Source organism: Peromyscus leucopus, chromosome 22 (genome assembly GCF_004664715.2).
Source record: "Peromyscus leucopus breed LL Stock chromosome 22, UCI_PerLeu_2.1, whole genome shotgun sequence".
Lineage (NCBI taxonomy): Eukaryota > Metazoa > Chordata > Mammalia > Rodentia > Cricetidae > Peromyscus > Peromyscus leucopus.
Window position 1 is genome coordinate 2,494,208 of NC_051081.1, and position 13,080 is coordinate 2,507,287.

At 60.0% G+C, this 13,080-nt stretch overlaps 1 protein-coding gene across 1 annotated transcript; it reads right to left on the reverse strand.

Moving 5' to 3' along the window:
• Window positions 1–260: 260 nt before the first annotated feature.
• On the reverse strand, window positions 261–11,679 carry Sema6b (semaphorin 6B). Its single transcript, XM_037198191.1, is given in 18 exon segments — window positions 261–1,483; window positions 1,486–2,091; window positions 2,461–2,519; window positions 2,645–2,722; window positions 3,069–3,218; window positions 3,308–3,490; window positions 3,817–3,966; window positions 4,360–4,491; window positions 5,115–5,332; window positions 6,390–6,478; window positions 6,947–7,066; window positions 8,114–8,204; window positions 8,489–8,590; window positions 8,894–8,956; window positions 9,052–9,112; window positions 10,149–10,272; window positions 10,363–10,515; window positions 11,249–11,679. Coding segments are annotated over 18 exon segments (2,787 nt in total). The 5' UTR covers window positions 11,343–11,679; the 3' UTR covers window positions 261–1,169.
• Window positions 11,680–13,080: the final 1,401 nt, after the last annotated feature.

Below are 13,080 nucleotides of genomic sequence, written 5' to 3' on the forward strand. Positions count from 1 at the left end.
AAGGGATTCGAACTCAGGTCCTCATGCTTGTGTGGGAAGTGTTTTTACCCAGTGAGACGTCCCTTCAGCACCTGGTGAGTTCCTCGGTGTTATTAAATCTTCCCAGGTCTTCACACTCCTCCCTGACCTCTCCTCCCAGCCTGGACTCTGAGAGGCTAACCCCCCCCCCCCGTTTGCCTGTGAGCATGACTAAGAGCAGACTCTGTCCCCCAAGTGTTCCCAGTCACCCCAGGAAACAGAGCTGACCCAGAGTCGAGGGGGCCGGTGGATGTAAACAGAGTTTTATTGACGGGGATAGGGCTGGGGAGAGAGTCCTGGACTCAGCTGGCCACGTGGCATGCACGGTCAGCTGGCGGTCAAAGAGGGGACGTCACAAGGGAGGACGGGTGGCATGGGCCTCTCTGACCACCCCAGGGCTGTATTTACAGGGGGGTCTGACCACCTCCACCCCCCCCAAGACCCCCACAAGCCCTTTAGAAGCAGGTCCCCCCATCTCCCAGCCTGGACCCCAGGTCCCCTCTGCAGAAGCAGGATTCCAACTCCAAACCGGCACCTCGGAGGCCCCCTCCCCCGGGCTTCTCTCCAGAAGTCCCACCATTGGCTCAGCCAACGCCAGGGTCTCTGAGGGCGCCTCCACCCACATTCTGAGTCGCACACACGCACACCCACGGCGGCCCTGTCTCACACACACGCACACACACATTTCTGTCCCGGGCCCTTGCACACGAACAGGCCATGCACACAGACACACCCACACACACAGGGGCCCGGGACTGGGGAGGGGGTCCCTTCCGTGGAGGATGAGTTGAGGAGGGAAGGCTCATGTCTGCAGCTCTGCCTCCCCTCACCCCACGTCCTCACCCCCCACCCCGGCTGCCACCCCAAGAACGGGGCTGTGCAATTTCTTAGAAAAAAAAAAAAAAACCTCAAAATAAACAAAAAGTCAAAGTCTATGCGAAGGTCAAAGGTCGGCCTCCTCCCGCCCACCCCGGGGCTTCGTGTCCTGAATCCTCCGCGATGGAGGGGGCTCTTGTGCTTCCCTGTGGCGAGGGGACCCCCACGCGCGTGGGTGGGGGACAGACGCGCCCCACTCGGAGCCGGCGGGGCCTGGTGACCTGGGCTCGCGCCCCTGGTCGCTGTGGTTGGCACCGTCGAGGCGTCCACCCAGCCTAGGGTACCGGAGGTGCAGTCCGCTCGCCCACCCCGCAGGGCAGTAGGTGCGCAGAGTCCACGGGTGGGTGGCGGCGGGTACGGTGACCCCCGGGCCGGGCCTCGCCGCTGTTGAACGTGTGCGTGCGCCTCAGGGCTGCTGCGGGGGGCCCGTGGGGACCCGGCCTCCGCAGGCTGCTGGTCGCGGGTGGGCTCCACGGCCCAGGCAGGCCATCGCCCGCCGATGGGTCCAAAGGGCCCGTGGGTGCGGACACCACCCGCCGGCGGTCCGGGCTGGCGTGGGGCGTGAGCGGGAAGTCGCCGGGGTGCGAGGCCGGCCGGGTCTGGGGGCGCAGAGGCGACCGTCGGGGCCCGGCTCTGCCGGCACCGGCACCGGGGGCTGCTCGGGGGCGCGGGCCGGCGCCAGCAGCAGCAGGGAGGTGGAGGCCGAGGCCGACAGCAGCGCGTGGCTGTGGTCCCAGGCTCGCGGCCCCAGGGCGTGGGCGTGCGGGTGTGGCGTGGGCAGGCGCTTCTGGGGCAGCGGCGTCTGCTCAGGGGTGGGCAGCAGCCCCGAGTCCAGGTCGTGAGGGCCACCATGCAGCAGTGTCGCCTTCGTCCAGCCGTTCTGCATGAGCGGAGCTAACAGGGCCTCGGGGGGACCCCCGGGGCCGCCGCCGGCGCCTCCACGGCCCCCGGGCCCGGTCCCCCTGCGCTCGCCCAGCCGGCTCACACTCAGCACTGCCTCGCCGCCGCCGTGCGCCAGGATGGCCTCCTTGTCCTTGCGCCGGGCCAGCTCCCGCCGCTCGCGGAGACCCACGAACCAGCCCACGCTGAAGCCAGACACCACGGCGCCCACCACGAACGCCGCCACCGAGGACGTCACCAGCAGGTTCACTGACACCAGCCCTGCGCGCTCATCCGAGAGGCTGGCGCGTAAGAGTCCTGGGGACAGAAGGTGGCAGTGTGGTCTCGCCCTGAAAGCCGGACTGTCTGCGCCAGATAGGCACAGAGCCCCCAGTCCGTCACTGAGGGTTCTAGGACGGGGCTCCACGCCGAGCACGCCCCCGGGCATGAGCTGTATGTCTGAGCCATGCCCCATGTCCGTGTCTTTTTCTGGCATCAGTGTCTTTCCCTCATCTCCCATTCCGGCCGATCTCATGTTTACCCTTCCCTGCAGCAGCCACCAGAGGGCGCCCGTGAGCACCGAGTCACGGCCCACAGCCTTCCGCGAGCCCCCACCTCCCTCACCCCCAGGACTTCGTGTCCCTGGCTTGTGTCACAACACACAAGGGAGCCCCTTTCCCCGCTTACCTGAGCAGTCCCCTAAGCCCGAGGTGCTGGCCCCGGACACATCTTGCTCAAACGTGACACTGAGGTGGGGAAGGGGACAGAAGCCGACTTAGCGGAGAACCCTTTGCGCCCAGCACGGCACAGGAAGGGGGAACGCGGACTGTGGGTCCTCAGACGCGCCCCACATGTACCCCCTTCCCCGTACCTGGTTCCTGGCCTGAGGAAGATGCAGGAGCCGTCGGGGGCCCACCCGCAGTACGGATCCTGGCTGCCGATACAGTTCCTAGGATGGAGTAGGTAACAGCCACTTAGGGGACCTGGCCCCGCGGCTTCTGGTCACCATAGCTGTGGTCGACTCAGAGTGAGTCTTGGAGACCGGGGCTACGTCCTCTCCCTTTTTTCACACAAGGCTGGGCTGGAGTCTGAACCCACACAGTCCGTCCTCCCTGCAGCAGCCCCCCTGCCTGCCTACTGCTCCACCAATCAGGCTCCATCCCGCCCCAGGGCCCTCGCACAGCCGTGGCCGCTGCCCAGTCCACCTCTCCGTGAGCCAAGGCTTTTCAAGGACATCTGGCTCTCCTCTCTGCCTTCGTCTCCTACCCCGGGCCAGCCTTGCGGGGGGCACTCACTTCATGCACCCCGAGTAGAGCTGGCAGCGGGCGACGGGCACTCGGACCACGCAGCGGGGGAAGGCCGCCAGCAGGCCGCCCGAGGCGGTGTCCAGTTCCAGGCTCAGCAGCCGCTGCCCCCACTCACCACCACTGCCGGATCGTCCGCACCTGGGCACACAGGGTAATGAGTGAGGCCGGTGTGCCCACCCCGTCCGTCGTTCGGCCGGCCACTCCCACCTCCCTGGTCATCCGCAGACCTGTCAGGCCGGTAGGTCTCAAACTCCTCCAGGAAGATGCTGGGCCCGGTGGTCCCTGAGACACTGGCATTGGGCCTCACAAGGAATTTGAGGATGGTGCCCACCTCGGAGCCAAGGAAGACGATTGTCTGATTGCCCCATGGGCCGGCACCCACATCCACAGCCACTCGGGTGAGCTGGTGCCTGGAACACAAGAGAGAGTTGGAGGTCAGGTCGGCCCTGAAGCCCTGCCGGCCTCCCACCCCAGGTATCATGCATCCCCTAAATTGTGGGGTACAGGAGTAGTTACACAAGTACACGCCGACCGTTACACACGGATGCACACGACACCAAGAAGTCCTGCTATGTCCTGCCTCGGCCCTTTGCATAGGCTGAGCCCCTGCTCCCTACCCAGGGCCTTGGCATGAGCTGCCCTTGCCCAGCATATCCCTCAATAAATGAAGGCCCCTGATGCTGACCCATCCCCCTCCCACAATGCCCTCCTAAAGTACCCCTTCCCCAGCACTGACCGCATCAGGGTCCTCACGATCCAGGGCGCATGGCCCAGGGAGGGCACCGCCTCATCCATCAGTGGGTGGGTCTTCACAAAGTTGAGGATCTCATCCGGCAGAGCACTGGATGCATTGTACTGCATGCCGGGTGCCGCGCAGCTCCCGGGCCTGGAGGAAGACAGAAGGGGGTGGGGGGGGGCGTGCAGGGCATGAGGGTTTCCCCACTCTGACTTCAACCCACTAAACTCATCAGAGCTTCAGGACCTCCGCTCATGCTGATCTGATTTGCCCCGGGGCCTCACACAGGCCTGGCTCTCTGCCCCAGGGCCTTTGCACACCCTTTTGCCCTCTGCCTGGCTTATCCCTCAACACGTGAAGGTTGTTGGCCAAGGCCTGGTCCTCCCGGCAGCCCTCTGGCGTTGCCTCCTCCACCAGCCTCTCTGGGTTTCCCTCCATCATCTCCTCATCCAACACGCTGAGCTGAGCTGGGCCCCCCCAAGCCGGCCACCGTAGGAGCAGGACGCTCCGGGGGCCCCCTGTGAAGACGGACGCTGCTGTCACCTGGGCCGCGGCACTTGGTCTTCCGGCACCGGCGTCCAGATGGACTCGGGGGACTTCTGCTCCCGGAAGCGGCCTTCAAACACCGCAGCCACCTGGTTCATGTCGAAGGCGCAGACGGCCGAGCCGGGGATGCTGCCAAGGAGGCGAGAGACACTGCTGAGCCAGATGGGGACGGTGCCACCTCCGGGTCCCCCGTGCGGCCCAGGTCCTGTCCTTCTTCCCATGTGAGCAACACAACCCACTGGACCTCCAGAACACCCCCAGGTGGACCACCGCGGCGGGGGGGGGGGGCACCGCGGCTTCCCCGAGGCCCTGCGCCCCAAGGCCTTCGCATGTGTTCAGTTCCCCGCATGGCTGGCCGGGATGTCTAGTCCCCCAGAGGCCACGCTTGCTGACCTCTCTCTATTGCTCCTCATTTGCCTACGGCTCCCTTGTGCTCTCAGACCCAAGTCCAGGCCTTGCTTCATGTGTGATCCTCCACAATTCTAGCATATTCCTTGATCCCACTGGCTCCCTCCACACCCTCCGACCAGACACAGCCTCTGAACCTTCGCATTTCCTGTCCCCTCTCCCACACCCCAGTGTCCCTTCTTCAGGAGCCCTTCCTGCCTTGTCCCGTAGGACGACAGGACTCCGGGGTGTCTCTTTGGTTCCTTGGCCCCAGCTTGGCACAGCGGTCTCCTGGGAGTGAATGCGTGACCCCTGGGATTCTGCTCACCAAACCCCCCCAGTGGGCACCCGCTGGTGCTGCTGACCTGTTGCTGGGGGTTGAGAAGACAGCGAGGATCACCGGCCGGCCGCCCAGGCTCACCACACCTGTCACCGCCTGCAGGACGTTGAAGTAGAAGTGGGAGTCCCCGGGCACGGAGCAGTTGAGCCGGGCCTTCAGGAAGGAGGTCCACTGCTTCTCCAGCACCCGCGGGGAGCCGCCCACGTCATTCTTGCACACGCGAGCCACTCGGGATACCACCACCTGTACAAGCATCAGGCATCAAGGACAACCTGAGTCAGCATGGTGTAGAAATGGCCGCTGCAAGCCATGCAGGGCAGAGGGACCCTCTGTTACAAAGGACAGAGGGGACCTGATATCCACAGCATGTGGGACGCCAACACCAGGGATCCAGATGCAGGAGATAAGTGGATGGATGGATGTGAGGGTGGGTGGATGGGTGGATGGATGGGTGGGTGGGTGAGTGGATGGATGGATGGATGGATGGATGGATGGATGGATGGGTGGGTAGGTAGATGGATGGATGGATGGTGATGGATGGATGGATGGATGGATGGATAGGTGGATGGATGGATGGATGGATGGGTGGATGGGTGGGTGGATGGATGGATGGATGGGTGGATGGATGGGTGGGTGGGTGGATGGGTGGGTGGATGGATGGATGGATGGGTGGATGGATGGATGGATGGATAGGTGGATGGATGGATGGATGGGTGGATGGGTGGGTGGATGGATGGATGGATGGGTGGGTGGATGGATGGATGGATGGGTGGGTGGATGGATGGATGGATGGGTAGATGGATGGGTGGATGGATGGGTGGGTGGATGGATTGTGGGTGGATGAATTTGTGGATGGATGGGTGGGTGGATTAATGGGTGAATGGAAGGAATGACGGATACTGGGCGAATGGCTATGTGTATGGATTGGTGGGTGGATGGATGGGTGGATTGTAGAAGACTCGGGTTAATGCTTCTGTGAAGGGCTGAAGAATAGTTTGGATTGTGGTTGTGTGTCAGTGAGACAGACAGACAGTGTTGAGGGGTGGATGGCCGCAGGAGCTGCGGGGCCACATGACACCAGTGTCTCCAAACACTCCTCTCTAGAAAGATCTCAAACTCCACAGTTACTCCATAAATGTCTTCAGCCCCAGAAACACAGCCCTTGCTGGAGGGGACACCCTGGGAAGGCTGGCCCCTCTGACCCATAGATTCCATGGATTAGAACGCCTGTCCAGCTCCCCCGATGTGAGCTGCTCGGCTCAGCGTCCCCTGCCCAGGCACCCCGGGGCTGTTCTGTCACCTTTTCCAGGTAGTTAAACTCCATGGCGATCTCCCGGAAGAAGAAGTAGACATGGCTCCCCCACTCCACCGCGTGCACGAAGTACGGCTCTGTGGAGAGAGCGATGGAATCCAGCCTCGGCCTCTGGGGCACAGAATGTCGTCAGAGCAACTGTGAGCCGCGCCTTCCTCTATGAAGAGGGGACTCACAGTGGCCACTTAGCCAAAATGACTGCGTTCGGTTTCACTCTTTTTGGGTGAATGGGGTCGTAACTCAAAACACCACCGTGGCCACACTCCCCAAGCCAATCTGTGCTCTTTTATGACACCCCGCCCCCCGTCATGTGGTGGAGAGCTCGGCTCCAGGGTGTCCTGTCCTTCCAGCCACACACTCCCAGATGCTCTGCTTTACATCAAAATCTTGCATCTAGTTCCAACTTTGAAAAGATGATCAGCAGATTCCAAAGATGAGGTCCCAGTGTCTCCGCTCCTGATCTTCCCTGGGACTCTTATTTTGTTGGGGGATGTTGGGTAGATGTCGCATCTACAAGGTTTACACTCTGCTCAGATGGGTCTCACCTTTAAACCACTTGGAGTCATGCTTTACTGTGCGCAGGGTGGGCCGGTCCCCGAGGCTGCGGTAGATGACAGCGTCAATAGCCAGGAAGTCAGTCACCGTGGCCGTGAAGAGCATCCCATCTAGACACGGGTGGCGTAGAATATTATTTTAAGACGTGTTACATTTGTTTATGCTCAGGAACATTTGTTGGATGATGCAGAGATGTGTTGCATTCCTTTATGTTGCATTTGTTTGACTCTGTGAAGCTGTGTTTGCCTGTCTAAAACACCTGATTGGTCTAATACAGAGCTGAACAGCCAATAGCAAGGCAGGAGAAAGGATAGATGGGGCTGGCAGGCAGAGAGAATAAAATGGAGCAAGAGAGATCAAGGAGGAAAAAAAGAAGGGACCAGCTACCCAGCCACACAGCCAGCCACAGAGTAAGAGTGAAGGTAAGATATACAGAAGTTAAGAAAAGGAAAAAGGAAAAAGCCCAGAGGCAAAAAATAGACAGGGTAATTTAAGTTATGAAAAGCTGGCAAGAAATAAGCCAAGCTAAGGCCGGGCATTTATAAGTAAGAGTAAGCCTCCATGTGTGATTTATTTGGGAGCTGGGTGGTGGACCCCCAAAGGAGTAAAGAGTGAAAAAACAAACCAACAACATGCAGAGGAGCAAGGTGTGAGGGAAGTGGATGGGGCAGGGGAGTTACACTGAGAAGGCCCTGAGAAAAGCCAGGCGTGGTGGTGGCACACCCCTGAATCTCAGCACTCAGGAGGCAGAGGCAGGCGGATCTCTGTGAGTTTGAGGCCAGCCTGGTCTACAGAGTGAGTCCCAGGACAGTCAAGGCTATACAGAGATATCTTGTCTTGAAAAACAACAACAACAACAATAATAATAAATAATATAATAAAAGGCCCAGAGGGAGCCAAGGCAAAAATTGGAACCTCAGCCTACTGTGGCCTGTCACCAGGTTGATCCCAGGACTGGTTGAGCCTGGATCCCAGGCCGAGTCCCAATACAGGATGAGTCTAAATCCAGCTGAACCTTGAGCCCAGGCTGAATTTCTTCATCCGGGCTCAGCCTAGCCACCATCCTGACCCCGACCAAGTCCCCTCCTGCCCCCAAGATTTTAGGAATGGAAAATGCCTTTCTTGGGGCTGGGGGATCCACAGCAGGAATTGCTCACCTGAGAAGAGGGCCACATTGGCATGCTTGGGGTCGTAGGGGCAGCGGGCCATGCCGCTGATGTTGTCCCCGAGGGGTTGCAGCGTGTCCATCTGCATGGAGGACAGAGTCTGAGCAAAGGATCTCACCCTGCCTGGCAGTCCCGGGCTTCCCCACTCCAGACCCAACCCTAGCTTCACCCTGCACTGCTGCGTGACTCTGACCAGTCAATTAACCTCTCTGGGCCTCAGTTTCCTGGCCTGTGAATGAGCCCAAATCTATCATAGTCAGCCTTGCAAAAAAAGGGGGAAAGCCTGGCAAGCCCTAGCACAGGGGTGAGTGTGGGGTGAGGAGGCCCTGGGCAGACCCTCGGGGTCTCGGAAGGGCTGAGACTCACACTGTAATTGGCGCAGATGGGATTGAATGCATTGGAGCCGCACACGAAGAGCGTGGACTCGTCACGCAGCAGGAGCACCTTGACGAAGTTCCGACACTCGCCCTGGGGTGGGGAGGGAGGGAGGCCGGGGTCATGGAGGGCGTTGCCTGGTCCCTGTACACACGGCTTGGGCTGTGAGCTTAGCCAAGGCCGACCTAAGGGGTGGGGCTACTCGCAGGGGTTCCAGGAGGTCGGGCGTGTCCTGGGTAGACTGGATGCGGGGACGTAACCATAACAAGGTGGGGCGCCTCCTCTGAGATGGGAAGAATTACCCTGAGCCTGGCCAGGGGCGCTTGGGCCCTGACTAGGCATGTGGCCAGGGAGGGTGGGCCAGGCTAGGCCTGGACAGGGCCAGGTCCCTCTAACCTCTTGCTTGCCCTTCATCCGACACACATCGATGTCGCTGGGATTGGAGCGCCAGGTCAGCTTCTACCAACACAAAGAAAGCGGGGTGAGGGGAGTGTGGTCCCCGGCACCCCATCTCCCCTCTCAGCACCCCGGTACCGCACGCACGCCGTCCTCACCCTCTGGTACCGCAGCTCTGTGGATGTGGACGGTTCCAGCTCTACCTGGTACAGGTTGTCTCTACAGGGAAAGCACGGTCCGTGAGATTGCGGGACCCACCACTTCAGTCCCACCACAGTAGACGTGAGGCCCATCCGGCACCCACACTGTTCCTGGCCCGATTTCTGGTCTCTGCCTTTGAAATCTATCCCAAATCCCCCGCCCCCCTCACTCCCTGCACGCTGCCCCCGTCCTGCCTCGAACTCTGACAGCATGGACACATCCAGGCTTCGGTACCGAGAGGCTGCCACCAGGGGGCGCCGATGGGCCCCGCGTCCACGCCTTCACCTGCAGCCTGTCACGCCACCTTCCATGGTTCCAGCCCCAGTCCTCTTTGGAGTTCCCCTCTATCACCCTCTCTAGGCACTCAGTAAATTGTGCCCAGACATGGTCCCCAAAAGTCATACACCCAAGCCAACTCTAGGCTCTAACCATGCAATATCCAACGCCCTTAAAACTCTGGCTTCAAGCCAGAGGATTTCTGTGAGTTCGAGGCCAGCCTGGTCTACAGATCGAGATCCAGGACAGCCAGGGCTACACAAAACAAAACAAAACAAAACAAAAACAAACAAACAAAAAAACAAAAACAAAGCACAGGCGCAAAGCCTGAACCTGGAAGTTGACCTCTAGGCCCCGTGTGGAGGGGGAAGAGACCAACTCTCACGGCTGAGCTCTGCATCCGCCCACCTTTGCATACACACCACCACACATGTCACACACATACAAGTCCAAACTAAAATGGAAGCCGGGCATGGTGGCACACCTTTAATCCCAGCACCCAGGAGGCAGAGGCAGGCAGATCTTTGTGAGTTCGAGGCCAGCCTGGTCTACAGAGCGAGATCCAGGACAGCCAGGGCTACACAAACAAACAAACAAACAAATGAAACCACCCAGCATTCAGCACCCTTAAACTCAGTGCTCAATAGCCTTACAACTCAGTTCAGCACCCTTGAAACTTAGCACTCAGTACCACAGGTCACACATTCCAGCCAAGTAACAGGCCCATCATGCACCCCTCAAATGTGCCCCCACGGGGGGCTCCCCAACATTTGCACACCTGTCCCCGATGAACAGCGTCCTGTTAACACGCAGCACCCGCTGGATGTTGAGATCCTCGGCACCCTCCGCAGGGGTCAGACGACCAGGCCCGCTGCCCACGAACACGGGGTAATGGCTCAGGTCTAGGGGGGGTGTGGAAGGAGGATGCGCTCGGAAACAAGGTCCCGCCCACCCGGGACCCCGACGCTCCCACCCCGAGTTCCCAGACTCACAGTCCCTCGGGGCCACGCTGAGTGGGGGTGGTTCTTCCGGGAAGAGGCCGTGAGCGACCCCCAGGAGCAGCAGCAGCAGCAGCAGCAGGGCCGGGCGGGGAGGGGGCGCTCGAGGGGTCGGCATGGCGAGGACCAGGTGGCCGCAGGTGACACCTGCAAGGTAGGAGAGCGTGAGTGGCGCGGCCTGCAGTTCCACCAGCAGCCGGCAGGGGGCGCGGGAGCCCCTCCCTTCCTCCCAGAATAAATGTTAACAATAACATTGATAATAATAACGACGCTCAGACGTTGTTTAATTAACAAGCGACTTTACGACCACATGTGAGTAAAAGTCTCAGGAAATAGCTGCAAACGAAAATGCATTAGGTAATTAAAAATTAATCACAAGAATTACAACAATGGATATTATCTTAAAACATGTGCTTAAAAATCCAATCTCAAAAAGCATTTTAAAAAAATCATTCAAATTAAAACGCAAAAAGCCTTAGAGCCTGGCGTCGTGGTGCAGGCCTGTCATCTCAGCCCTGGAGAGGCTGAGGCAGGAGAATCGATAGGTCTAGGCCAGCCTGGGCTACATAACAAGACTCCACGATAAAACCAATGGCCACAAAATTAAAACAAAGAGGGACAGGATTTTAAATGCAAAGGCTGAACAAAACATAAGAGAATTAAAAGCCCATGGCGTTTTATAAACCACAACATAGCGATGGAGTCACAGAACATCCCACATGACATGGCCTAGAGTCCCTGGTGGGCTTGACTTCCTGTCCCCTTGGGCGCCTCTTCCTGCTCTCATCCATAACTGAGGAATCCTAAGGTAGGTGAGTCCACATGTGGGAGCCCAGCCCTCCAAAACTGGGGACCCCAGGGCAGGGCAGCACCTCCCTACCAGAAGAGGGTGCAGTCCAGGTCTCAGACATCCCACATGGGACTCTCAGCAGCTTCCTCAATCTCCAGCAAGCTCTGGGCCTCAGTTTCCCCATCCAGGCAGCAGAGACGTCCCCCAGCCCTCCCCTGACCTTGTGTCATGGGGATCTGGAGCCCCAGTAGGTGGGGGCGATGAAGGGAACATCAGCCCCAGAACACAGGGTTCTAACGGTCAGGGCCAAAAAACAGGAAGACCTTGCGCGGCTTCCTCTGCCCGACCCCGGCTTCCAGGATTTGTGACTCAGAGGACGTGTGTCCTCAGACATTTGCCTACTTCCTTATGAGCTTCCTACAGGGCTCCTCCCTGCGCTGCCCGCCTATACCCGCCCCGTGACCCCAGATTCCAGGAGGCTGACCTGAGCCCTGTGGCCGTCCTGACCCTGCTACTGCCTCAGCCCCTCACTGGGGGATTCTGGGCGGGGCTCCACCCTGACCACGCCCCCAGCCCCTCACTGGGGATTCTAGGCGGGGCTCCACCCTGACCACGCCCCCAGCCCCTCACTGGGGATTCTAGGTCTGATCAGAGTTGACAGGATGTAACCACAGGAGCCTCATTGGGGAGCTCTGCGTTCAACAAGAGCCCCTGCCCAACAAAATAAGGTGGAATAGTAAACATAAATCTTTTTTTTTTGGATTGGTTCTTACTATGTAGACCAGGCTGGCCTCGACCTCCCTGAGATCCACCCCTGAGCCCTGAGTCTGGGTCTTCAGGTGACACTAACGCCCCTCCACGCCATCCGGGGCACCCGTTCACGCCCCCTCTCCACCCTGCCTCAACTCAGGGTCACCCACACTGGCAACACGTTTTCCACTCATCCATGAAGTTCCCCAGCACACGGATGAAGGACACCAGGGCCATCTCCTCCAGGCTCCCACCTCCTCCCTTGGCCCTCAGCCCGGGGCCGCCCCCTCCCCTCCTCCCTCTCTGCCCCCCCAGCCCCCCTCAGCTGCCTCTCCAACGGTGCTCTGTCCTGCAGGGTCTTTGCACAGGCTGACGCCCCTAGCTGCCCACATGGCCCTCCACAGCAAGGCAAACCTTTGGCGCTCAATAGTCGCTTGCTGTGTGTGAATACATGATCACCACTGAAAGTTGCACCCTGCCCGCCTCAGGGTCTCCCAGTCCCCTGACACACACCCACAGTCACCCCAACCCCGAACCTGTCCCCGTGTGTGTGGCCACCCACACGTGTGTTCACACGTGTCCCTGGGTGCACCTGCCTGCGCAGGTGCCTCCCCCACACGGCTTCCAGGGACTCCGGTTCATGTGACAACCCAACCTCACTGGCTGCGTGAGGAAACGGAGACCCAGCTGGCGGGATGGACGGACCCCGCCAGAGGCCAAGGACAGCCACCTCCTGGGCTCAGCCTCTGAGACAACTGTAAAGGTCCCAGATGTCGCAGTTGACCCCCGGGGCAGAAGATCCCCCCGTTGGTGGCTGTTGTACGGGACGGTCCAGGGCCACGGCTGCCCAGCGCCCTTAGCCTGATGCCGAGCGCCAGGGCCGACTCCCACCCCGAACTCCTCACCTCCCATCCCAGCCCCCACCCTTGCCCCACCACCCCACCCTTAAATCTCCCACCCTCACCCCCATCCCTCACACTCTCCCCATCCCCCAAAACCACCTCCATGCCACACTCACCCCACCCCCACCCCACCTCCTTACCCCACCCCCCACCCCTGCACCTCCATAAGCAAGTTCTACCTTCAGTCCTTCTTGATTTCAGGGGTGCTGGGGTGCTAGAAGGGCCTCCCACCTTCCTGCCCCCCAGTCCCCCATGGCCACCAAGCAAGTC